The sequence below is a fragment of the Engystomops pustulosus genome, chromosome 2 (genome assembly GCF_040894005.1).
Source record: "Engystomops pustulosus chromosome 2, aEngPut4.maternal, whole genome shotgun sequence".
In the NCBI taxonomy this organism is placed as follows: Eukaryota; Metazoa; Chordata; class Amphibia; order Anura; family Leptodactylidae; genus Engystomops; species Engystomops pustulosus.
In genome coordinates, this window is record NC_092412.1 from 29929667 (window position 1) to 29957190 (window position 27524).

At 42.8% G+C, this 27524-nt stretch overlaps 1 protein-coding gene across 3 annotated transcripts in view; it reads left to right on the forward strand.

Moving 5' to 3' along the window:
* PIWIL4 (piwi like RNA-mediated gene silencing 4) overlaps nt 1-27524 on the forward strand; it is a 149503-nt gene that overhangs the window by 114677 nt on the left and 7302 nt on the right. For all 3 annotated transcript variants that reach the window (XM_072134143.1, XM_072134145.1, XM_072134144.1), the window contains exons 11-17: nt 2100-2217; nt 4888-4999; nt 7810-7994; nt 14974-15046; nt 22677-22877; nt 22960-23063; nt 24314-24384. In XM_072134143.1, the coding sequence (XP_071990244.1) occupies nt 2100-2217; nt 4888-4999; nt 7810-7994; nt 14974-15046; nt 22677-22877; nt 22960-23063; nt 24314-24384 (864 nt within the window). The remainder of the gene's footprint in view (nt 1-2099; nt 2218-4887; nt 5000-7809; nt 7995-14973; nt 15047-22676; nt 22878-22959; nt 23064-24313; nt 24385-27524) is intronic.

The following is a 27524-nucleotide window of genomic DNA, read 5'->3' on the forward strand; positions in this document are numbered from 1 at the left end:
AGGTACTGCAGCAGCCACTACAGGGGGAGATAAGGTACTGCAGCAGCCACTACAGGGGGAGATAAGGTACTGCAGCAGCCACTACAGGGGGAGATGAGGTACTGCAGCAGCCACTACAGGGGGGATGAGGTACTGCAGCAGCCACTACAGGGGGAGATGAGGTACTGCAGCAGCCACTACAGGGGGAGATGAGGTACTGCAGCAGCCACTACAGGGGGAGATGAGGTACTCCAGCAGCCACTACAGGGGGAGATGAGATACTGCTGCAGCCACTAGAGGGGGATGAGGTACTGCAGCAGCCACTACAGGGGGGGATGAGGTACTGCATGGAAGCCATATATATAAAATATAATAATAATAATTTTTATTCACATGGCTTTATATTCTTCAGTGTTGTAAAGATCACAGGGTACATATACAAAAAATAAGACATTAAAGAGTAATAACATCGTCATATGGAACAATAATGTAATATCTTTAATAAAATCTGCCATCAAAATACATGATGATAAACCAGGGACACCTACTCATAGATCCAGGGACCGTGACTGTGGTAATCTTCTTATATTGTTATCCATGGCCTCCTTCCTTCTAAAATCAACTTTCAAGTAACAGCCTGTCAAACTGCAGCATAGAGTTCTTCTGGCTCATTAACATAATTTTAAAAGTGGATTTTAGAAAGGAGGAGACCATGGGTAACAAAGAAGATTACCACAGTCACGGTGCCTGGATCTATGAGTAAGTGTCCCTGGTTTATCATGATGGTAGGTTTTGAAAACTATTTAAAGGGACTCTCCAGTCACAGCTGATTCATTGAATTATACCTTGTCCAGGGCCTAGAGGGAGGAGCAGGACTCTGCGTTCTGGCAAGGTTCTAGGAATATATTGATAATAAGTCCCTCCCTTCAGGCCCTGCACAAGGTATAGCGGTAGGAGTGACAGGACGAGCATGCGTTCAACTTCTCCATTTAGTTATATGGGAGTGTTAAAAATTGCTCGATATCCGAGCGCTGTGCTCTGCAATCTCTGACACTCCCATGGTATTGAATGGAGTAAGAGGGTCCATACTTATCCTACTTCTTCACCCATTAGTGAGAATGGGATCTCCGTTCTATGGATTGCCTTTCTCATGATCGGTGGGGATCCCAGTAGTCGGACCCTCACCGATACGCTTGTTATAGGGGTTGTCTGGGTTCAGGGGTTTTTTGGACATGTACCCAGGTAGGTATAAACAAGCTATGCTCATGTCTCTCTGATTCAGCACAGTGGGGCTTATTTACTTACCCGCTTCTGTCGCGATCCCCACTGTGCGTTCTCCGACTATCTTGGACCCCGGCCAGATTCACTAAGATCGTGCGCCCAGTTTCTTGCATGTGTTGCTTCCCCACTCAGGTCCGCCGGAGTTCACTTTCTTCTTCCTGGTGCATGTAAGTGCATTGTCTTGCGACACAATTGAAATGTTAAATTCTGCACTCAGTCCGAATCCGCCGGATCGCCCTACAGCCTAACCCCCCTGCCCCCAATTTATGTTGCATGAAAGCCGGCACGTTAGCGCCAAAATCCGATTGCACAATAGCCTTTTAAATTTGGCGCAAATCGGTAATCATCTGAATATCTGACGTTTGTGGGGTTCGCAGACCCTTAGTAAATGAGCCCCAGTGTCTCCTGAGACTTCAGCAACTGAAGCTTCCTTATACTATTTATCCCATCACCAGGCACATATACAAAAGAAAAAACACTTAAAGTGTCCACTGAGGTCAGTGATTGGCTACTGTGGCCACGTGGATCAGTCATTGACGTCATCACTGATTGCCGGAGAAGATCTCTGCTTCTGGAATGCCAAAAAAAAAGAAGAAGAGTTGAGCAAAACTCGTCCTTGTATTCTCCAATATTCCCAGATATTAGCTATTTTTTTATACTTTTTTAAGCCTGTACTAGTTTTTGATTGAAGTGAATTGATTGTATTTATTTTTCACTATATCTCTGTGGCATTGTTATGCCTTCTCAGCCAGCGCCCGTCATACTATAGATATGTCAGACGTGGTTGTATGGAATGTTTTATGTTGCCAATTTCCTCCTCTCTTCTGCGTTATCACTAGGGCTGTCGAGCCGCGCGCTTACGGACTTCCGCCTGATGAAAGACCTGTCGCTGGAAACACAATTAAACCCGGAGCGCAGGCAGAAGAGGCTGCAGAGGATGGCAGAAAACATCCACGAGTAATTCATTCAACTTGCTTTTGACTTGTTTCCATTACAGAAATCACATAAAAAATGACCTTCCATAAATTATTGAGTGAGGCTTAGGAACTCATGTGTATCCCCTAACTATGTCTAGGAAGGCAGCGGGGGAGGGGAATATTGCTCAAACTAAATCATTTCCCATTGATTAAGTGTATATAGAGAAGATCCTTTACTATATTATCATTAAAAATTTAAAGAGCGTAAATGGCATCAGAAAACGTGGCAGCAGTTGCGGTGAATGAGATATCCTCGGTGGTGCTCAATTCTCAGCCAGAGTAAGCAAGTACAGGCGGTCCCCTACTTAAGGACACCCGACTTACAGACAACCCATAGTTACAGACGGACCCCTCTGCCCCATGTGACCTTTGGTGAAGCTCTCTGGATGCTTTACTATAGTCCCAGACTGCAATGATCAGCTGTAAGGTGTCTGTAATGAAGCTTTATTGATAATTCTTGGTCCAATTACACCAAAAATTTTTAAACTCCAATTGTCACTGGGGCAAAAGAAAAAAAATTGTCTAGAACTTCCATTATAAAATATACAGTTTCGACTTACATACAAATTCAACTTAAGAACAAACCTCCAGACCCTATCTTGTATGTAACCCGGGGACTGCCTGTATACATAAATAGAAAAAAGTAGTGGCACTCACCAAATCGGATGAAATGTGGAAAGAACTTTATTGTTCCATGTGGCAGTGCAGGGAGGATGCCGAACATGGCAGGCAACAGCCACTGCTGTTATGAGAGTGTCATAGACAGTCACTGGAATGAGAGTGTCATAGACAGTCACTGGAATGAGAGTGTCATAGACAGTCACTGGAATGAGAGTGTCAGAGACAGACAGTCACTGGAATGAAAGTGTCAGAGATGGACAGTAGCTGGAATGAGAGTGTCAGAGACAGACAGTCGTTGGAATGAGAGTGTCAGAGACGGAAAGTCACTGGAGTGAAAGTGTCAGTGACGGGCAGACGCTGGAATGACAGTGTCAGAGACGGACAGTCACTGGAAGAGATTGTCAAAAAAGTTTTTTAAATAAAGGGACAATCAGTGACAGTCTGACCCAGTATATAGATATGTATAAAATATTTTTTTTACCTATTCTATTTTGTTGTAGCTAAGAGCAGTTATTTACTATCCTGGGCAACCCCGGTAGCTACAGCTAGTTACCAACACAGTATACATCAATTAAAGGTTCTGCACCTCTTTCTTGATATGTAAATTGAAATGTCTGTTAGTGTCTGTTACCTCATCAGCCAGAAATTCCTGTTCATGGGTCATGTGATCTCTAACTGTCTGTGAACGATCACCCTGTCAGGACCTTGATCTTATATTCATGAATACTATCATAAAGTACTGGCAGGGTGATTGCTCATGGACAAATACTGATTACATGACCCTCCATCTGAGGCCATTTTATGGTCAGGAATCTCTGGTTGATGAAGTAAAATACCGGAGGCTTCACATATCAATAAAGCGGAGCAGAACTATTAATAGATGTAAATAGGTAAATTACCTGATATCCTGCCCTCCACATTACAAAAAACATGAGGTAAAGTGACCAAACCTTTAACTTGGCTGCGTGAATCTACTCTTATTATACAACAGATACAAATTGTGTGTGAACTTTTTCCGGCCGACGCAAATCATTGGCTCTAGGAGACCCAACTGATTAGAAATTAGTAGCATAGCCTAGGGAAGGCTGAATTCATACTGACTGTCCTGAAGAGATGCAGTCCCCTTAGTCACAGTAACTGCCTGACCTATTCTAACTGAGGGAGCTGGATGCCTTCAGTTCCAACTGTAACGGAAATCTGTGGTAATATTCTTATATTTGTTATCCTTAGCTTGCTTCCGTCTAAAATCAACTTTAAAAATTATGCTAATAAGCCAGACGTGCTATGGGAGGGTTTATCAGAGTCCTAGAATCCGAGCACACAATGGGAAGGTGAAGTGGTGAGGGGGCAGGGGAGGGTGGGACAGTGTAATAGTATGTGAAGCTACAGCACGGAGGGGCATTGTGAGTACAATCTGGAATCCTGCTGCTACTACATGCATAAAAGCTGCACCTTTTTAGTGATGGTATCTCACAAAGTAACGGCGTATGTCAGTAATATAATAAAACACAACAATCCATATGAAGGGTTCGCTCAGTATTACAATAAATTCTCTACTTTTGTCTGATGGCTATGTTCGGTTTTGCAGCTTCTCTCCATTTACTTGAAGCAGGAAAATTTTGTCTAGTTGTATACCTCCCCTTTAATTAAGACACAAATTTGTGTCCTGATTAAAGCTGCTCATTACACAACATAATTCGAGGTATGAGAAGATTTCCTGCTGCTCATCTGATGGGTGCGGGTGACGGCGATCATGATCATATTACACTGATACATTTCCCTCATTCATTTATATGTTTATGCACTTGATTTATTTGCTGCTCTGGAGGGAGATGGATGCCGGGTGCTCAGTGCACTTAGCGATCTTCTTATGAGTTGGCACCGGAACAGCATATATATTTAATGATTCGCTTAGCAGATCCGGTTTCGTGCCACCTTCCTATACTTTGTTGTTGCCAGAAAGGAAGGCCGGCCAGTGACAGAAGAAACAACATGCATTATTAATGTGCTGATTAATGTTTTTTCACAGAAACCGGGAAGCGAGCGGCGAACTGAGGAAATGGGGGCTTCAACTGGAGAGTCAGCTGTCCGTCACCGGGCGCGTCGTGCCGCCTGAGAAGATCTCCTTACAGAACGTTATAGTGAGTGCCTCACAGTGTAAAATAGATGGGAATATTAACCCCTTTTACCAGCATAAATTACCAGTTAGTGCAGGGGTTATTATTCTATGTGGATTAAGAGGGAAAGGGTTAGCTGGCGGCACATAAATGTGTTCAGCCCTTGGAAAGTGACCCATATACTAATCCAATCCCAAGGACAGAACACATTGCACGGGAGATCTGCAGAAGTTTGGTCAGCAGGAGTCATTGCATCACATTTCTGTATGATGCAAGGACTTCCGTCCTGTGCAGTGTGTTCAGTCTGTAGGATTGGATCAGCATATGGGTCACTTTCCATGGTTGAACATGTCATTGCAGGGATGCCTTGTGGCTTAGGGGGCTATAAGGCTAGAATGGTTGGAGACAGAGGATGAGAATACTTGTCATGTTTTGCCAAAACTTGTGGCATTTTTACGATCTATATCGGTCTAATAATAATAAATAATAATAATTCCTTTATTTATATAGCGCTGCACAGAGCTTGACAAATCAGTCCCTGTCCCCAATGGGCTGCAGTTTAAGTATAACCCTGTGTAAACACAAGAGCGGCCACAGATGGCTGATCTTCAGGGTCATCACTCCCAAGACCACTTACAGCTTGTCCCTGCACAGTGATTGCTGAGAATGGTCAGTCAAATCTGACTGACTAGTCATAGCTAAAAAGTTAAATACACCTATCTTGCCTCAGTAGCTTTGATCTCTTAATTCTTGCCAAGAGATAGGAGATAAGATCTGTCTGAAGTGATTTGTGCCCATTATAGTTAAAACTCAGCACACCCACCTCCGTACATACTTGTTAACCCCTTCTGGCAGCTGTTACCTGCTGCTTGCTCCCAATTTTACTATAAAACACATAAAGGGTTGACAAACAACCTAAAAGCTGTTTTGCAATAATTTAAGGGGCTAGTTTGACAAAATGATTTAAGGGGAGAGGTTCTGATATAAAAGCCTTTTCGAATGTCTTTGAAACTTTATATGTAAATGTTCCTACAAATTTCTAAATGTACTATTAAATTTGTTAACCGTCTAACATCCTAAAATAATAAAAGGATGTTTAAAAAGATGATACCAACATAAAGAGAACATATGGTAAATGCTATTTAGTAACTACTTTGGATACCTCAACTATTTATCTGCAGGGCAGGATATTTTAAACATTAGAAAAAATGCACATGTTCAAATTTTTTGGTAAATTTCACATTTTTTTAATAAATATACACATTACATATCGATCAAAATTTATGACTATAATAAAGCACAATATGTAACTGTCCCAAAATCACTTGGATATGTTAAAGCATTCAAAAGTTTTTACCACATAAAGTAAGCTGAAATTTAAGCTGAAAAGGCTTCTGTTCTTAAAGGAAATTTAGCATTTGATTTCATGTATTATCTTGTTTAGTCCTGGAGTTGAGTGGTTTTGCTGAAAAAACAATTATAACATCAGGACCTTGGGAAAGCTGGGTTGCATGCATGCTGCCATTCTTAACACATTACAGGAGCGTCCTGAACTGTCCAGACAGGACTAATCAACCTGAGCTGGATCACTCATACACAGCAGCTGGGGGATGGTCTGTCAGGCACCACGCAGTGATTACATCATTCTCTGGAGCATTGCATAATTAGGGTAAGAGGAGAAGCGCCGAGCAGCCACAGGAGCAACAGAGCTTCATTATCATCATTTTATAACAGTTTTTTTCAGCAAAACCACTCAGCACAGGAATTAAACAAGATATGTGCCTGCATCAGTGTAGTAACAGCATTCTCAAGGTATGTTTGGTTCACAATGCATAAAAGCAAATGGTAGATTTCCTTTAAGGAGTTAAAAGAGTGTTATCAACTTTGCAGGTTATCCGTTATAAGAGATAACAAGCTAATTTGTAAGGATCCGACTGGAGGGATTAGGAGATCGGTCTCCCAGCAATTTGGAGAGCAGGAGTCCTGTTCTCATTAATCAGTGGGGTGTTAGAACGAGCATGAGTCCTGACGCTCCATTCATTATTGTAGGAGTTTAAGAAATGGTTGAACATTTCAACACTCCCATAATATTGAATGGAGCAGCAGGAATATATGCTTTTTTCCCACTCCACCGATTAATAATAACAGGACCCCATTCTCCATATTGTTGGCAGTCCTGTTCTTGTGGTAGTGGGGGGGCACCAGCAGTCAGACCATAGATGAGAAATTGGAGCTGCAGATAATGATCCAGTTCCCGCCTATTTCTTTAACTGTGTGTATGTGATATATTATAGTTAACAGTCTAATCTGACACTAGAAGCACTTTCTAGTTACTATAGAATTAAAAATAGGGGCCTCTCAATTGCAACACCCCCTGCAGCCGCTAAACTTGACTCATCTAAGGCAAATATGACTCTTCTCTGCCAATTTTCATATGACTTTGGAGGAGATCCTTTTTAGAGTTAATCGGATGAGATTTCACTTAAAGGAGCTAATTCTAGAAAGGAAATTTTATACCCTACCAAAGGGACCTAGTGGTTTCCAGGAGTAAAATCTGATGACCGGTTCCCTTTAACAAAAATTGTTGCTGTAATGTGTTTGCGTTTACGGTTTGTATGGAGTTTGCCTAATTTTGTATTTGAATTCTGCAAAATTTATCGCTACATTTGTGCTTTTTTTTCATATTTAATGCAAGGCAAAATCCAGAGCCAAGGTCCATACCAATTATTTTGAAAGTGGAGAGTGTGGGCACAGAAATATAGTGTGAATTCTAACTAAAATCTATGTGGAAAATTTGGTGCCCGCACCAGTCTTATAACATGTTCCTTTTCCAGTGCCAACCCATGTCTGCTGCCGACTGGTCTCGAGACACACGGGATGGAAAAATGATCAACGCCAAACCTCTGTCCAACTGGCTCCTGTTATTCAGTCACCGCAGCGCAGACGTAGCCGAAAAGCTGATCCACTGTCTGATGAAAGTGGGCGAGGGAATGGGCTTCTCTATTGCGTACCCCAAAATGTAAGAGACAAGAAATTTTTATATACTTGTTTCTACTCATTCTGGTAAAATATGCAAATAAGTTTCCCAGTACAGGGTAAGGAAAACCCATGCATCTTCTGATACATTATAAGGCAGACCCCTTACCATCAAGAATGCCTTTCAGGAAGCCTAATCACATGATGCTGGATTAAAACCAAACCAGTATATCTATTCCAAAAGGAACCAATTTGCATATTTTCCCAGAATCCCCTAGTGGAGCGTCAATGGCTATAAGTCTCCGCTCGCCGACAAGGTAACTTTAATTGGCAATGTGTCTCTGTAAGTAGAACTCTTACTTCCTGACCCTAATGTGTCATTATTGTGCTTGTCTTGTCGCTCTATTCATCAGTGAGAACAGGATCCCCATTCTCTGGGAAGCAGGGGATCCTGTTCTCTTGATCGTGGGGGTCCTAACAGTCGGACCATCACTGATCAGCTAGATATCCTCTATCCTTTAGATAGGGAATAACTTCTAAACTTGGGACAACCAACTTTAATACAGACAGGGCTACAATGGCAGGTAGCTTCTATATATACAGGCAGTCCCCGGGTTACATACAAGATAGGGTCTGGAGGTTTGTTCTTAAGTTGAATTTGTATGTAAGTCGAAACTGTATATTTTATAATGGAAGTTCTAGACAATTTTTTTTCTTTTGTCCCAGTGACAATTGGAGTTTCAAAATTTTTGGTGTAATTGGACCAAGAATTATCAATAAAGCTTCATCACAGACACCTTACAGCTGATCATTGCAGTCTGGGACTATAGTAAAGCATCCAGAGAGCTTCACCAGAGGTCACAGTGGGCAGAGGGGTCCGTCTGTAACTATGGGTTGTCTGTAAGTCGGGTGTCCTTAAGTAGGGGACCGCCTGTATATAGATAGCACAGAATCCACCATTCAGAATAGATGATGTCACAGCTCTCCTCCTCCTCCCTGCACAACGACCTCTACACAGGTCATAGAGCATGCCCACAAAAGTTTTTAATAGAAACTAATGAGTCTAATGAGTATTCAGGGCTACATGGTGGCTGATTGGGTAGCACTTCTGCCTTGCAGCGCTGGGGTCCTGGGTTCAAGCCCCACCTAGGTCAACAACTGCAAAAAGTTTGTATGTTCTCTCCGTGTTTGCATGGGTTTCCTCCCACACTCCAAAACATACTGGTAGGTTGATTAGATTGTGAGCCCCATTGGGGACAGGGACCGATTTGGCAAGTTCTGTGGAGCGCTGCATAATCTGTGTGCGCTATATAAATAAAGAATTATTATTAGTCTTCTGCAAACTACTATGATCCATGTAGAAGCTGTACAGCAAATCTTAGAAGCTCCAACAAGATGACTGCCTTCATAATCAAATACAAAAAATAGTAAAATCTCCAATTATTGACCCACAATACAGATATACAGAGTATTGATTCTCAGCTTTTATATTGCACAGTAAGACCATAATGTAGCATCACAGCCCTGAACGTCTTTGTTTGCTTCTTATTCTTACTCATTACCTCTAAATTAGTTTTCCCTCTTCTCTGTGTGGATTTATATTGAAGGATTTGTGGCGTCTTCTACAAGCGGCTTGTGTATTTTGCGGAGGTTCGGTAAGAGCGGTCTCAATCCTCTCATATTGTTCACACAGAGAGTCGCTGTGACGCAGAGACTGAGCTGTGAGACAAAAGCCCAAGACTTAAATCCGCTCTGATTTGGGACGTCTGCGGAAACTCTTCTCCCGAGCTGACGGGGTTTTTTTTTTTCGTGTCTTTTTATCCATACAAATAAAGTGACACATCAGGGATTAATGAGAGCGTTTTGTTCGCATCTTCCTCTCTTTCAAGTCAGCTGTATGTCTGAACACGGGCGAGCGGGAAGCCCGAGACGCGGGAGATAAGTGTTTAATGCAACAGAATAATAAACGCTCCTCTTTATAGCAATCTGCATAACAAGGACTGATGGAGGAAGATGTGACGCTTCCACGTTGTTCCGTCCCTTTCTTCTCAACGTGTTTGGTTTGGGCTTTGTATTTACAAGTTTATTAGTTTGTATACGTGGCTTTCATTTTGGGATAATTTTAGCTTATTCTTCAAAAAGTTTCTGTGTGCAAGCGTTTTATCAACCACATTTTTGTTATTGGGTTTAAAACATATAAAACCCAACATTGTGCTATTAAAAACTACATTTCTTTAGGGAAAAAACAGCTGTGGCGACAAGAAAATGTAAAAGTTATAACACAGACGAAAAAAATAAAAAATTGCCTGGGCATTGACCTGGAAAACGGATGTGGAGATTAGGGGTAAAATTAATACACACGGCTGCATAGAAGGAATAAGAAAGGGGCGCCTCCACTAATCGACTTATCGGTAAAAATCTGTAGTTCACCCCCCTCATACCCTGAAGATGTAGGTTAAAGGTAACCTGCCACCACGGATCTACCTATTAAGGTAGATCGGGTGTTAGGTGCATCTATTGGATGTAAGGATAGCCCTTTTAAGGGCTAATCCTCACGTCCCCGCAATCTTTTTATAATCTTATTAGGTAGATCCGTGGTGGTAGGTTTCCTTTAAGGTAACTAATAAATGATCCCTTATTCAGGTAGACAAGCAGGCAGACACAGTGGTATATAGGCCTAGAGGGACAGGAATGTGGTTTGTAAAGTCAGGATATTATCACGACAGGGGTGTTGCCAGAGCACTATGGTTCATGACATAGACTATGTCTAGAAGTCATCACAGTAGAGTTACATCCAGTGACTGTGTAGTTTATGTTCTCCATGTGGTTCAGACCACCAAGACGCCTTCCCGCCAGGACTCGTCTCCACAGAAATCAATGCACAAAACATCTTTCAGTCCACAGTTTTTCTGCACCCCCCCACCCTTACCTTCAAACCCCACCCCCACCCGTAGTACCGCTGATTACATTAATGTCTAGAAACTACTGCCTACTTTCCTACTGCCTTACTACCTCCCGTGCCAATAGAAATGTCTTCGTTTGGATCACATTTTCGGACAAAAGAAGCTAGTGATTCCAAGGAGCGTCTCTTAGGGTGCGTGCACCTGGTGCATGTTATATTGCTTCAAAAATATGTTAATGGTGGGGCTGACGGAGATTGCCGAGTACCACGCTCAGCGATCTCCGTCAGCTCCATGGAGATGAATGGAGCAGGATGGTCATTCTGCTCCATTGATCTTGGGGAGCGACGAGCGGTTCGACTGAGGTACCTGGGACCTCATCAGACCCCTCGTTTTCGTGATCTGTGGTTGTCTCATCACTGAGTTAGGCCCTATCCTGTGGATGTCATCGGGGGCAGCGATCGGTTGCCATGACAGCCTTGGATCTTCCTGAGTATGGCAGCATATGGTAGGATCAGGCAACCTAGGGTTAAAGTACCCGAGGGGGGGTCTGAAAAATTGTGAAAATAAAAATTTAAAAAAGTTATGCAAAAAAATTAAAATCAACCCCCTTTCCCTAGAAGTCATATAAATAAACAGTAAAAATCATAATAATAATAATAATAATATTTCTTTAGATTAGGCAACGCTGCATAAAGCATGTCAAATTGTTCCCTGTCCCCATGGGGCTCACAATCTAAACAACCTACTAGTATGTTTTGGAGAGTGGGAAGAAACCGGAGGACCCGGAGGAAACCCAGGCAAACATGGAGAGAACATACAAACTCTTTGCAGATGTTGACCTGGGTGGGAATCGAAACCAGGGCCCCAGCGCTGCAAGGCAGAAGCGCTACTCACTCAGCCCCCGTGCCGCCCGAAAAACAGGTATCACCACATCCAAAAATGCCTGATCTATTAAAATATAATAGCGTTTTTTCCACAATGTTTAACCCCGTGATGGAAAATTGCGCCCAAAGTCGAAAAGGCACTTTTTTGCCATTTTGAAAAATATAAAAATTGTAATAAAAAGTGATCAAAAGGCCGTGAAGTCCTAAAAATAGAAGCATTGAAAACATCATCAAAAGTCGCAAAAATGACACCACCCACAGCTCCGTACACCGAAGTATGAAAAAAGTTATTATCAACAAAAAATGGCAAAATAAAGAAAAAAAATTGTAATAAATTTTTTTTAATTTTTAAATGTAAATGTTTTAATTTTTGTAAATGTATGAAAACATTATAAAACGTATACAAATTTGGTATCCCCGTAATCGTACCGACCTAAAGAATAAAGTAGACATGTCATTTGGGGGCGCACAGTGAAAGACGTAAAATCCAAGCCCACGAGAAAAATGTGCAATTGTGTTTTTTTCACCAATTTCACTGCATTTGGAATTTTTTTCCTGCTTCCCAGTACACGTCATGGAATATGAAGTGCAATTTGTTACGCCAAAAACAAGCCATCACACAGCTCTTTACATGGAAAAATGTATAGTTTTAGATTTTTGATGGTGGGGAGTGAAAAATGAAAATGCAAAAACAATAAAGGGCCAGGTCGTTAAGGGGTTAAACCTGTTCACTTTTGGCAGCTGCATAATGCTGTCAGTAGAAGAGTTCATTTTGTGATAAAATAGGTCATTGTGAAGTGTAAGGTGTGTGCTGGGGTCAGAGAGATGACTGCTTTCAGTCTTGTCCCTGGTACGGCGCACCCTGAACATCGGGAGAGGAACCGATCCATCGTGATCGGTTATCAGTGCTCAACATTTCGCTGGAGAGGGGCTCCCTCTACTGAAAAGTGAAGTTAGCACATGACTTATTCACTAGATTTTTTTTTTTTTATACTTCCGCCCAAATGAGATTGGAAAGTGATTTCATTAGTATATTATCTGCTCTCTGTTATTGCTAAGCCAATCTGGGTGCTAACATTGCTAAACAGTTTTCTAGGAAAAAAGGAAAAAGGTGAGCAGAAAATTTGCATTTTTATTAAACCAATCTCCTATAGGCTGGGGATACGGAGGCTGTTTTTATATTATAATTTCCTCTGCAAAAATTCTGCTGCTATAAACACCTGCAATAGGCTAGTCATGCAGCATTAACTCTCCTGCATATTCCTATGTATTCAATATTTGCAACCAGCCACATCATGCTGACAGGATTGTGTGATCCCCCTCCATACAAGTGTAAATCATCACTTTAGCCATTGAATATTACAAGATTACTCTGATTTTATGTGCGACCCATCGTGACCTTAGACGACCCAGGTGACGTGAAACAAGTGACACCACCTGCACCCAATCAGGCCACAGATTAGCTGCAGCAGGTACAATGACTGACAACTTGTTGCAATGTCTTTATATGTGCCCTCCATTTTGTAAAGGGGTTCTGCTAGGTGGTGTCAGTCAGCATAGAAAGATGAAAACAATTGCCCTAACAGTCACAACCCCCCCCCCCCCGATGCACATATAAACAGCCCGCCCCTGATGCACAAATAAACAGCCCCGCCCCTGATGCACTGATGCACAAATAAACAGCCCAGCCCCTGATGCAAAAGGGGTTGGCCACTTTTTAATCACTTCCATTAGACATGTCTTTGCCTCTTTTGAGAACTTCAGCCTTTCCCAGTTCTCACCATGATGCCCCCTGCATATATACTTAGTGTCACAGGTGCCTCAGCGACCCACATCCCGGGTCACAGGCGCACCAGGGCCCCTCTCCGCTGTCGTGGACCCCTGCCGGATCACTCACCTCGCCTGATCCAGCACTGACTCTGGTGGTATGGCGCGCACTTCCCGGCATCCTAGGGCGTGCACCGGCTTCCTGAGATTTAAAGGCCCAGCGCGCCAATAATTGGCGCTGGCTGACCGCCCGTTCTGCTTAAGTTGCAGTCCCTTCCTGTATCCCCTGCCGGATCTTTGTGCCTTGTTGCCATTGAGAAAGCTTGTTCCAATGTCCTCTGTGTTTATAGTGATTTCCTGTTGTGACCTCGATTCCGTTCCTGACTCTGATTCCGTGCTTCCTGTCCTGACCTTCCGCTACGTCCCCGACTCTGATTCCATGCTGCCTGTCCTGACATCCTGCCTGTCCCCGACAAGTTTGCCTTACGATTCTATACTTTGCCTTGGCCACCACCACGGACAAAGTTGCACCTATGGAACAACTCGCTGGCTCCGCTTTGCGGCGGGCTCTGGTGAAAACCAGGTACCACTTAGACTCTGGTCCAAGGTGTCAGCTTATGTCATCATCAGCGGTGGTCCAGAGGATCCACTGCCACTGATCCTGACACTCCGCTTCCTCTCTCTTACTTCTCTAGGCCGTCCTGGTGTCTCCTACTGTATTTTTCTTCTCACAGTCCTTCCTCACTGAAAAGACAGGGAGCAGGGAGGGGGTAGCAGGATGAGTCATAATCTCCTGCTACAGTTCCTCCTATTCATCAGTGCACAGACATGTAAACAAAGAGTCCAAGAAATGAGGTCACGGTCCAGCCACAATACCGACATCATACATCTTTATTGGTTAAAATCACCAACATCAACCAAGTACAAGAAGCGTCAACACGTTTCAAGTGGAACGCCTGCCCTTAATCATGACTGCATATAGTCCAGACATATAGTCACAGCATTTAAAAACTTGACTTCCGGTCCTACAATGAATATTCATGAGGGGGATGTGGCTCCTTTCCATGCAGGTAAGTAAAATTTCATTCACCTTTGTATGTAATTTCATTAGTAAAATACATATAGAAAATTTAACATAAATGAACTCTACACAGCACAAAAGTAAGTAGCAGGACTGCTGAATCGCTTGATTTAGGGATTATTACATGTAGCAATTTATGTAAAAGAATGGCCATCTCCTTTAAGACCTGAATTTTCTCTACATTGACTGATCTCTGATAAACAGGAAAGGTACGTCTGGAAATCTCCTAAAGTGTTCGACACAAAGCTGGGTTTTGTTTGCTGTTGAGTTGGTAGCGCGGTGGTAATAGTCTCTAGATTTTTAGAATTGTTGAGGATGGACTTTTGTTCTGAAAGGAAATATGAATTATTACTATTCCATTCAGTATGTTTTCTTTCCATTTCCTAGAAAACAAGTAGAAGACAGCGCAGTTTCATTCCTGCGAGCTCTGCAGCAACACGTGAATCCTGATATTGAGCTGGTAAGTGATTTCTGAAGAAGTGCAGATGGTGAAGATTTAGCCAACTTTAGCAAAGAACTTTACATGTTACATACTGCAAATTTTAAGGAATGATAAAGGGACACTTACTCATAGATCCCGGCACTGTGACTGTGGTAATCTTCTTATATTTGTTATCCACGACCTCCTTCCTTTTAAAATAAATGGTTTTAATTATGTTAATGAGTCTGAAGGGCTTTGAGGGGTGTTACCAGAGCCCCTCTGTGCCTGGAGAATGTTTCAGCACCTAGAGGGAGGAAAAAGTTCTCCTTACACACTCAAAACCTGTGAATCTACAGAATGGGAGGCCTCTGTTACATCCCAGGAGCCCTCAGTGCTCATGAAAATAACCTTAAAAGTTGGTTTTAGAAGGAATACCAAGTCCAGACAGCTTGGTCAGAAGTGGCAGCGGTCATGAGCTCTGTCCTGAGGAGGCAACAGAATGGTGGAAATGTGTGCCCTGACCCTCAGTTTTTCCAGGAATCCTTTAATTTCACATAAATTCCATAAAACAACTTAATAAACTGTGCTTACATGTTTTTCTGGTGTGTAGCCTTTGACTTCTCTCCAGGGTTTGGCTGCAGTGGTCATCTGCAAAACTGGGGGTGATGAGCCCCCCCCCCCCCCAACGTGCTATACATGGGAAAGAAGTGTTGTTTACTTTGCTATTTTATGGAATTTGAATTACAAAACCATCAAGCCATGTAGTAAATATAATAACATTTTGGCTACTTTTGGCTACCACTAGTGGGAGCTCCGCACATCAGTCTTCATTTGGTTCTCATTGCACTTAGTAATAATCTGTATATTGTTAGCGCCCCCTTGAGGTGGTGGCAGACAAGCAGAATTTTCTCTATTTAGTTGAACAACCCACAAAGACATTTCATGCTATAAATCAGCAAATAATATTGAACCTGTTTATAAATCCGCCCACTTAATAGATTTCCCGCAATGTACACCAGTTCCGTCCTAAGATCAGGTCTGCAGTGGCAGAGATTTTCTGCTCTTTAACCCCGCACCCCTGTACGACCTTCTCACTTTTTATAGATTTTTAATTTTTTTTAAATGGCAAAAACAGGGTTAAACCCAGTGAAAACCTGTAATTATATTTTGATAGATCAGGCATTTTCGGACAAGGCGATACCTAATGTGTTTATGATTTTTACTGTTTATTTATATTTATATCAGTTCTAGGGAAAGGGGGGTGATTTGAGTTTTTAAGTTTTTTAATTATAATTTTTTATTTTTATTTTATTTTTACTATTTTTCAGTCTCCCTAGGGTACTTTAACCCTAGGTTGTCTGTACGATCCTATCATATACTACAGTATGGCAGTATATGGAGATTTTACTCCTCATTCATTATAATGTGCATTACAATTATAATGAATGGGTTAACCCGAAGCAGCCGCGGGTCTTCGGAAGACCCGAGGCTACTATGGCGACGGATCTTCAGAAACATGGCAGCGCCCAGCTTTGCCGGCGGTGTTCAGCGGGAAAACACCCGGTAAGGGGTTAATATTTTGCATGTTTATCAGTGCAAAGCCAGCACCTCTCCATCACACAACATGGGGGATTTTTTTTAAGACTGGTCAATGATGGAAACGAAAGCTTATGTGGCCCTGAATAGGTGAACAAGGTGGTCTGATTATTTTGGTCCCATATACATGTTCCAGCCTCTCTACTGACACAACAATAACACACGCCATCTTCCACAAATCCTTATTAAAATTCCCGATGAGTAAGTAACACGTTCTTGCTGCCGCTCTTAGCAATTAAATGAGTCGGGCGACGTCTCAGCTCTGAATGATTTGTTTAATTGCGATTGTATGCGGTGGATAAGAGTTGCCCCGGGGAACCTGTGTCTGAGCTCGGCGCAGATATAAAAGTCAATCCCCAGTATCCAGAGTCGTGTGAAGCTTAGGCCAAGCCTTGAAAGGCGCGGCTTTTATTTCGGAACGAGAGACACGCTGTTCTATATCCGTGTGACGGCAAGAAGACAACTTCATCTATCTGTGAGCAGAAGTCGTCTCATGTTAATGAGACATAGAAAGACAACCTGCCGACTCTCCTGACATGACTGTATTAGTAATTATTTGTGTTTCTAATGTAGTAAAGAATCTTGAATGTGTATTCTTACAACTCGGCATTGCGACATTCTTTTGTTATTCCCCCTGGAACTTTATGAACAAATTGACAATAGGGTTCCACCTGTCAATAGGGTGTGTCTCTTAAAAGGAATTGAAGGTTGGGAAATCCAGCACTCGTTAGTGAAAGGTTAAAAGTTCCATTTTCTTTATTAAAGCTTCATTTAAAAAAATAGAGAAATATACAATACAAAAAACTGTAGTAAGCTTACTACAGTTTTTTGTATTGTATATTTCTCTATTTTTTTAAATGAAGCTTTAATAAAGAAAATGGAACTTTTAACCTTTCACTAACGAGTGCTGGATCTCCCAACCTTCAATTTCAAGTACACCTGAACCGACACAGGATATTTACCCTTTGCATCCTGGGCACCGTTCACACTGGATGCAGCAGATTTCTGCCGTAATGGATGGGTGAGCTGTACTATCTTTTTTTCCTCTTAAAAGGAAACCTACCATCATGGATCTACCTAACAAGTTAGATCCGCAGACAGGTGCCTTTAATGTATTATAGCTCCATGCTTTTTTTTTTATAAAACTGTTAATAGCCCAGAACTTTATATGACTATAACCGATATGCAAATTTTGTTTAGAGGCTACTGGGGCGTGGAGTAGCCGTTCCGTGGAGTGAGAGTTGCGATTATTCCACTCCCCAGTATCCTCTTTCGATCCCTCCATCCAAGAAGTCTTCATGCCCATAGCTCGTATAGCTGCATGCACACACCTACAAGGCCGGAGTTCTGTGTATGTGCAGTAGCTCCAGCTTCGGAGCCAAGGCCGCGCAACTGCAGGCGTGCTGGCTTTGCATAGATAGCCTATGCAAAGCCGGAGCTACTGCACTTGCACAGATATCTGGCTTCACAGGCGAGTGCACTCAAATCCCTTGATAGGAGGGATCAGAACTGTTTGATTAAAAAAAGTATGGAGCTATAATACGTTAAAGGAATGCTTAATGAAACATTAAATACATTAAAATAACCTGCTGCCGGATCTTTAGGTAGATCCTAGATGGTAGGTTTCCTTTAATTGTATGTATGTTTAACAGTGCAAAGCCAATACCTTTCCACCACACAATGTTAATGCTTCATTCTAAAAATTTGTACCTAAGAAGTTACCACCCAGTATGTAAATGAACTGAGATGGGTCTCATGCACACTGTACTCTCAAGAGGGGTCCGGCTTATTCATGAACTAGCAGTACAATCCATCCCATTACCTTCCAAAGAGAGCTGCTTCTCCATTTCTTCAGACACTGGATTCTGGCGCATGCGCTATACATTGGAACAGCCTTCTCCAGTGTTTTCTGCTCTCAGGACCGTTCTGCGGATGCACCTACGGTAGATACACAGCGTATCAATAGTGGGCTTGATGATTTCCAAAGCACATTCTCTGGAAAAGAGGAGGAAAAGCACAGGTTATGATTATAGACAAAGGCTGGGGGATATTTAGACACATTGGGGCACATTTACTTACCTGGTCCCCTGCGCGTGGTGTGTTGTCCACCGGAATCCACATCTGCAGCGATTCACTTAGATTGTGCGCCCGAGTTCCTGCATGTGTCGCTTCCCCGCTGAGGTCCGCCGGAGTTCACCTTCTTCTTCCGGGTGCTTGTAAGTGCATATCTTGCGACAAAATTTACGATATTAAATCCTGAACGTTGTCCGAATCCATCGGATGGTCCGTCGGCCCGCCCCCCAATTTCTGTTGCGGGAAAGTCGGCGCCGATGGGCCAGAATCTGATCGCGTGTGCCAAAAACCCTTTCTAAATGCAGCGCACATCAGAAATCGTTGGATATTCCGACGATAGTGCGGACCTTTAGTAAATGAGCCCCATTCCCTATAAATAGGGTGGGTGGCGCACTAAGCAGTCACCATGCAGGAGGTTCTCTTAAAGGAGTTGTTCACTTGAAAGAAAATCTGCCATCAAAATACATTGTGATAAATCGGACACTTGCTCATAGATCCAGGCACCGTGACTATGGTAATCTTATGTTTGGCCTCTTTACTCCTAAAATCAACTTTTGAAATCATGCTAGTGAGCCCAGAAGTGCTCTGGGGGCATTACCAGAGCCGCTCTGTGCTGTAGATTCACTGGCTGTTCCACTGTACAGGAGCACTTCCCCACTACGCCCCTCCCTCTACCTAATGTAATCACACAAATCAGCAAGAAGTTTCAGCACAAAGTCGGAGGGGGGAAGTGCTCACTTGGTGTGATCCGTTCTTATCTCTAGTCAAGCTCTACCCCCCTTACCTGTCCATATCTCAAATCGGAAGAAATCTCTCCACCGTTTTCCATGCCAGATTTTGATCAGAGCAGTTATTTTAGGATTTAGATATAACAAACAAGTGACCGTTCCGTTTCTATGTTCTTTTCACCTGTGTTTATTTCTAGTTTTTACTGCCCCTTTAAGTTGCATTACGGCGTTAGTAGTTCTGTCATCTTTATGTATCTTCTTATTTTCTTCCTAACAACCCAAATGCTTAGAAAAGACAATGAGATATATGTTATGTTCCGACTTGTTATTGCAGCTTCAGTGAAGCGCAAACAAAAAGAAGGAGGAAAAAAATAATGTTAGCGAATGATAATTTTGTACGTTATAATTTCCTGGCACATAATCTTCTGCATCTATTGAATGCGTATTAAAGCAGGAAGAACAAATGCGCCACTTACAAGAGACAACACTTTTATTGTCAGCGTCATTACAGAAGAGGCTCTGATTAGCAAGAGAGTAAATCAATATGGCAGCCGCCTCATAACAGCCAGCTAATGCCACATCATTAAAGGGACGGTCGCAAACTAAACCCGACTCTATGTGAATGTCAATGTTAAAAGTAATAAATCCACAAAGGTTTAATTACAGCAGGATTCATTCTGCTTTTCATCTTGTAGGCTTGAGTAGCTCACACAGTGACTGCGGCCATGTTTTTGCGTTGTGTATTTCACCTCTGGCAGATGTCCTGTATACCTAGTTCTCCATCTTCAAGCTTCATGGAGATGCACACTTCTTATTCCCCCAAACATTTGCATAATTTAGTAGTACAATGTGAATATCAGTTTTTCTGGCCATTAGATGACTGGTACACTGCCCCTTCTGGTAGTTTTTCCTCTGCTGCCTCTATGGGGCACATTTACTAAGGGTCCGAACAGCACATTTTCGTCGTGTTTCGCAGGTTTTTTCCGTTTTGCACTGAATTGCCCCAGGTTTTTGGTGCACGCAATTGGATTGTGGCGCATCGGCGCCGACTTGCATGCGACACAAATCGGGGGCGTGGACGTCGGACAAACAGACTGATTCGGACAAACCACGGAATTTAAAAAGCAAACCGTGTCGCAAGATCAGCACTCACATGCACCGGGAAGAAGAAGGTGAACTTGCGGACCTGAGCGGCCAAGCGACACATGCAGGAAATTGGACGCACGATCTTAGTGAATCGCGGAAGACCCAAATCTTCGTCGGACAACGCACAGCAGGGACTGGTAAGTAAATGTGCCCCTATGTGTGGTTTCCAGCTTTCCCTGGGCTGCTGAGCGCAGACCTAGCTGCTGTGACTCACTCTTCACCCTCCCTCTCCATAGACTTTTATGGTATCTGATGCCTCATTGAACTCCAGTCTCTCTCCTCTTGCTTGTAAGATAATGGGGCACATTTACTTACCCGGCCCATTCGCGATCCAGCGGCGCATTCTCTGCACAGGATTCGGGTCCGGCCGGGATTTGTGAAGGTAGTTCCTCCGCCGTCCACCAGGTGGCGCTGCTGCGCTGAAAATCATCTCAACGCGCCGGAATGCACCACCTCGGACCAGGTGAAGGTAAGCGCTTCCCGAGCGACACTTTTTCGGTTTTTAAATGCGGCGGTTTTTCCGAATACGTCGGGTTTTCGTTCGGCCACGCCCCCCGATTTCCGTCGCGCGCATGCCGGCGCCGATGCGCCACAATCCGATCGCGTGCGCCAAAAACCCGGGGCAATTCAGGTACAATCGGCGCAAATCGGAAATATTCGGGTAACACGTCGGGAAAACGCGAATCGGGCCCTTAGTAAATGACCCCCAATATTCCTCAAAGATTTCAGAAAGGAAGGTGGGGGAGCAAGTAAGGAGTTATGTAAGTGGAGAAGGAAGCACTTTCATTTGATAAGATATCTTACAAAGTTTCTTTTACTCACTCATATTATTCATTTATGAAATGAATGAGCAGTTAGGGAGAATGTTCATCTTTTCTTTGTTTTATCAGATAGGGGAGAAATAAAGGAGCCAAGTAAGGGGAGAAGGATGTGCTTGCCTTTGATAATATATACAAGCAGCCTCGGTTACATACAAGATAGGTTATTTGGGTTGGTTCTTTAGTTGAATTTGAATGTAAGTCGGAACTGTATATTACATCATTGTAACTGCAGAGAAAATTTTTTATTTGTCTCAGTGACACCTAGATTTTTTTAAAAATTTTGCTGTAACGGGAAGAATGATAATCAATAAAAATGCATTACAGACACCTTACAGATCATCATTGCAGCCTGGGACTAAAGTAATAGCATCCGGAGAGCTTCACAGTGGGTAGGGAGGTCCATCTGTAACAAGAGGGTGGTCTGTAAGTCGAGTGTCCTTAAGTAGGGGACCGCCTGTATTACAAAGTCTGTTATACTAGTTTGTACTACTAATTTATGCAAAGTTTCACAAAGTCACTGACCACTTAAAGAGAATATGCATCTTTCCAAGGGAACCTGTCCCCACAAATCTGGTCAGAAAACACTAAACGGTTTACATGACTGTAAACTTGGTACAATGGTTCTAGCTTGAATTTTCGGTGTTGCTGCTTTGTTGCAAAACCGATAGTTATTCCCCCTGGTTTCATTCAGAGAGCCAGTCAAGTTGGCGGGAGAGCTCTGGGATGCAGTCAAGCTTCCTCGCCTCCACACGGCCCCACTGCCTCGTAATCCTGCTCCTCAGCACCTCCCCCTCGCTCTTGATCACTTGAATCTTGTATGAATTCTTGTGCATGCGCAGCGCCCTTATCTGTGCGGTGCCCAGCTGCTGGTCCACTCATCCGCAGCTGGGCTGTAATGTGTGCGGTCTCGGTGAAAGTAATAGCTACTGTTCCTCACCTCACCAGTGCCATGCTCATTGCATCTGCGCACGAGAAGTCGGACACCGAACGGAGTTTCAAACATGGGAGTTTCAAACAGGATTCACACTAAAAACAAGGTCATAAGAAGCTCAAAGAAGAGCAGATCCTGACAGAGAGGGAACACACCAGTATGTCAGTGTGCTTGGTTTACAATCCGTCATCCTGGTGGTAGATGTCCTTTAAGCCTGTGACCCATAAGCAAGCTAGGTCCGAAAGAACTTGGTCCACGCGCTTGCGGGATTTTCTAGACTGAGCCTCAAATCACTGGACTGAACGGTTCAGTGGTTTAAGGTTTGGTCTGCGTGCACGTTAAAAAGATGTACAACGCGCTTTTATTCCCCACAGGTGTTTTGCATTCTCCCCTCCCAATCAAAAGACAACTACGATTCCATAAAGAAGTACCTGACCCTGGAGCAGCCGGTGCCCAGCCAGTGCGTGCAGAACCGCACCCTGAACAAGCAGAACATGATCATGAGCGTGGCTAATAAAATCGCCATGCAGATCATCTGCAAAACCGGAGGAGAGCTGTGGGCCGTGGACATACCGGTAAGTATCTAACCCTCCTTTAAGACTTCAATCAGAAAATATTAGCACCACCGTAACTAAACGCTGTGTCTGTTCTTTACAGCTCAAGTCTCTTATGGTGATTGGGATTGACGTCAACAGAGACGCCATCAATAAATCTCAGTCAGTTGTGGGCTTCGTGGCGAGCACAAATTCAAGACTAACCAAGTACGTACCACGAATACATCCACGTAGAACCACTGGACAAATATCTATTTCCCAGTATGGGATAAGGGGACGGGGTACGACATAAGCCTTACACTTCATTGGTTCCCCAGATTTATGAGGTAGTATACAAGGAAGACTGATATTATAGGAAGCCGTGAGCCTCAGATATAGACAAAACTTTTTATTTGCGATATTGCATTTGGCACAGTTAAATAAGTATTGGTGGGGTTGACCGAGGAAAATGCCCTGTTAAGTGCTTAAAGTTTCCCCTCTGGAGGCTTTGGGGGTCTGTTATCACATTCCTTTAATTGTCTTTTTTTTTTTTGCACCCTATGTATAATCTCAGCTCTTTGTGAAATGCAGGAGATTTTTTTGAGACTTCAATTTTAAATCATTCGCAAATATCTGGAAGCAGCATATCTGCTATAGGGGGATCTCCAGCACACTGTTTGAAAAAAGTGTAAAATATTGAGCAAATACCCCAATGTGCCCAAAGAGTCACTAAAATACAACTAAAATCTGCCCCTTTTATACTTATTTATCTCAGAGATGGTGGCTGGAGTCCTGAAATGGTTCTTGTTTAAATGTGTATTGAGAGCAGGAACAGAGGTATGAGGATTTCATGGGTGAAGGTCTTTCTCAGTATAAAATTTGGCAGGTTTAGGTGTCCATGGGTCCCCTAGAAGTCCCCTAATTCACTAATGGCTGTGAACCCCCCTCCCGACTCTTCATAGACTTCTTTGTATCTGACACCTCAGCAAGATGGAATTCACCAGTTTTCAGAATGAAAGTAATTTTATCAGGAAAGGGGGGAGCATGAAAGGAGCTATGTAGGTGGAGAAAGAATCACTTTCCTCTGATAAGATGCATTAGGGTGATGTCATACGTTCAGTTTTTTAGATGCAGTTTTTGATGTCCAAACCAGGAATGGAGTAATAGTAGGAGGAAGGGCAGCACCTTTCAATTATTTGTCTCACCCATTATGATCCACACCTGCTTTTGGCTTCAAAAACTGCATCTGAAAAACTGAACGTGTGCCATCACCCTCACAAAGTTTCTTGTAGGCACTTGCTTTACTAAATTATGCAGAATTTGCTGAAAAGTTACCAGTGTAAATGTTAGTAGTTAGCAGATTATTACTAGTTTTCTACACTTCAGGCTTTCTACTATTGCAGATGATTCCTGCGCTCACTTCTGGAATGGCGTTTCGGCACTGATGGTGTTATATCTCTGTATTTTCCCTCTTTCAGGTGGTTTTCGCAGTGCATCATTCAGAAAACATCGACAGATTTCGCTGATTGCTTGAAAGTCTGCATGAAAGGTAATTTAGCCGCCGAGCCCGCAGCCGCCAGGATTGGCAGATCGCTCTCCCCATGTATTAATCAGTCCTGAAATAACAGACTGCAAAAAAAGGCAGAAAAAACATGTTTACAATTAATCTGCATAATGTCTTCTGCGTGATGAGACTGATACACAGACCGCAAGCACAGACATCACTATTACAGGTACAGCCCGCTATGATGGAGCAGAATCGTAATCTCGTGTGACATGAAAGCGGAGCCTGGGTGATGGTATAGAAGCAGAACGGGGAAAGGAATTTCCTAGGACGACAGTTCTCCTACTGGGAAATATTGTCATCTATTCTGTCATGTTGTAACCAAGTGTCCTAAACATCTGAAAATCTATAGGATACTATTATATACTCGTTATCGTTCTATATGAGTATGTTTCGTAGTTGTGTACCTGACTACAGAAGAGATCCTCTAACCCCAACCTTGTCCCCTACTCGTCCTACTTGTCCCCTACCCAACCTTGTCCACCAATTAAAGCTGCCCATTCACAATATTCCTGATTCACTCATACACAGACATGATCCATCAGGACAGGTGGGGAAGCCTGTGAGTCCTGATTTCCACAACTACTAATAAAAAGTGTAGCTCCAGACACCACTTAGAGAGAGCTTGTGGGTCCTTCTTATCCTGCCTACCTTGTGGAATCTGTAGGCCCTATTTAAATTAAGAATGATTATTATTATTAAAAACCAGCAAACGAATATAGTAGGTTTTTCAAAATGACACATACCCGGAGCGTGCCCACCTCCTCTGGCTGACGTTGAGGTGGCTTAGTTGCTCCCTTAATCTCATTAAGAAAGCCTGTGAGTCCTTTTTCCCCTATGCAATTATAGAAAAAGCCTGTTAGTCCTGCTGTTTTGACCCACTAATACATAAAGCATGTGAGTCCTGCTCCCCCAATCACTTATAGTGAAACCAACCCTGTGAGTCCTGCTATCTACACTCACACATAAAGCCTATGAGTCCTGCTATCTCTACCCACACATAGATAAAACCTGTGAGTCCTGCTATCTTCACCCACACATAGATAAAGACTGTGAGTCTGCTATCTCCACCCACACATAGATAAAGCCTGTGAGTCCTGCTATCTCCACCCACACATAGATAAAGACTGAGTCCTGCTATCTCCACCCACACATGGAGAAAGCCTGTGAGTCCTGCTATCTCCACCCACACATAGAGAAAGCCTGTGTCCTGCTATCTCCACCCACACATAGATAAAGACTGTGAGTCCTGCTATCTCCACCCACACATAGATAAAGACTGTGAGTCCTACTATCTCCACCCACACATAGATAAAGCCTGTGAGTCCTGCTATCTCCACCCACATATAGATAAAGCCTGTGAGTCCTGCTATCTCCACCCACACATAGATAAAGCCTGTGAGTCCTGCTATCTCCACCCACACATAGATAAAGCCTGTGAGTCCTGCTATCTCCACCCACACATAGATAAAGCCTGTGAGTCCTGCTATCTCCACCCACACATAGAGAAAGCCTGTGTCCTGCCCCCCCCCCCCTCTGACTTATGCCTGTGAGTCCTCCTATCTTCACCCACACATAGAGAAAGCCTATGATTCCTTTTTTCCAATATGCACTCATAGAGAAAACCTGTGAGTCCTGATTTATCCAACCTGCTAATAGTGAAAAATCGCTTCTATCTTCAACCATACAAATGGTTGCTGCGAACATTCCCCCCCAACCAACACCACCACCCCACCCCCACACACACACACATATAGTGAGAACCTATGGCTTCTGGCTCATATATAAAAGACTGAATCACATCATAGTAAAGTATTTCTCCCGGATCTCAATGTCTGAATATATATGACCCTGACAGTGAAGAATAGTCATCAGGAAGGTGAAGTGACATCTCATCCTCCTATTTAGTGACAATCCCTATGTACTCACACAGCTACCGGCATTACAAAGCCAAGGATGACACAAGTGATATACATTCATAGCAGCATTCAGTACCACTCAGGTATCTAATGAGAAGTAGCTGGACTTGTATGAGCTCTGGCAGACAGCTATTATCTGAGGATGAAGATAAGAAGTGGAAAATACAAGGACTCCGCTATCCCGGCTCCTAATAGAGAACGGGTGCTGATAAGACTCTATTTATTCTATATGAAGATTGTAAGTCCTCCGAACATTATCTTATCCCAACCTTAATGGACAATATCGGCAGCAGGAACATGGAAAATAAGCTGGTGCAATGCTCTGCAGACACATGGGTGACATGTATAGTGCTGCATGTAGATTGTCACCATTGCCATTAATGTTTGTCCGCATATAGATTATCACCAAATTTTCTGTGATAAGACACACAATTAGGTCACTTCATAGCAAGCCAAATAGGAACTATATGTAGCCTTATGCATGATAAAAGTAGAATAGAGTGAAAGTGTGTGACCCCCGGTTATCAGGAAAATTGCACCTAAGGCCCCCTAAATTTCCCCAAACCAGATGAAACATAGATGGACATACACAACCTACTTTTCAGGCCGTCTGGTTGTAAATAATAGCATAAAAATGCTGGAAAAATCAGAGTTTGATGAACTTTAGGAAGATGAACAGTAAATACCGGGACCATTTTCAGTCCTGGATCATCAATTAATTCTAGCATGCCCTCCAGTGATCATTTGATTTGATGGACGCAGCCATTTTACAGCTTAAGGCTCAGTCCAATTTTTTGGATTCTGACCTGCGTCTCTTTATATGGTTATAACTTTTGAACACTTTTACTTATCAAAGCGATTCTGAGATTGTTTTTTCCCCACATGTTGTACTTCATTTTAGTGGTAAATTTTGGCTGATAAGTTTTGCGTTTATTTACAAAAAAAGGAAAAAAATGATGAATTTTTAGAAAAATTTGCCATTTTTGAAATTCAAAATCACCGTGTTTTCAGGCAGATAGATTTACCACCTAAATAACTTGCCGAATAACATTTCCAATTTGTCTACTTTACATTTTCATAATTTTTGAAATGTTTGGATAATTTATTTTGACGTCACGCGGCTTACAAATCGAATAGCGCTTTTCCGTATTTTCAGAATTGACTATTTTGCGGATGAATACTGTTTGAAATTAAATTTTACATATT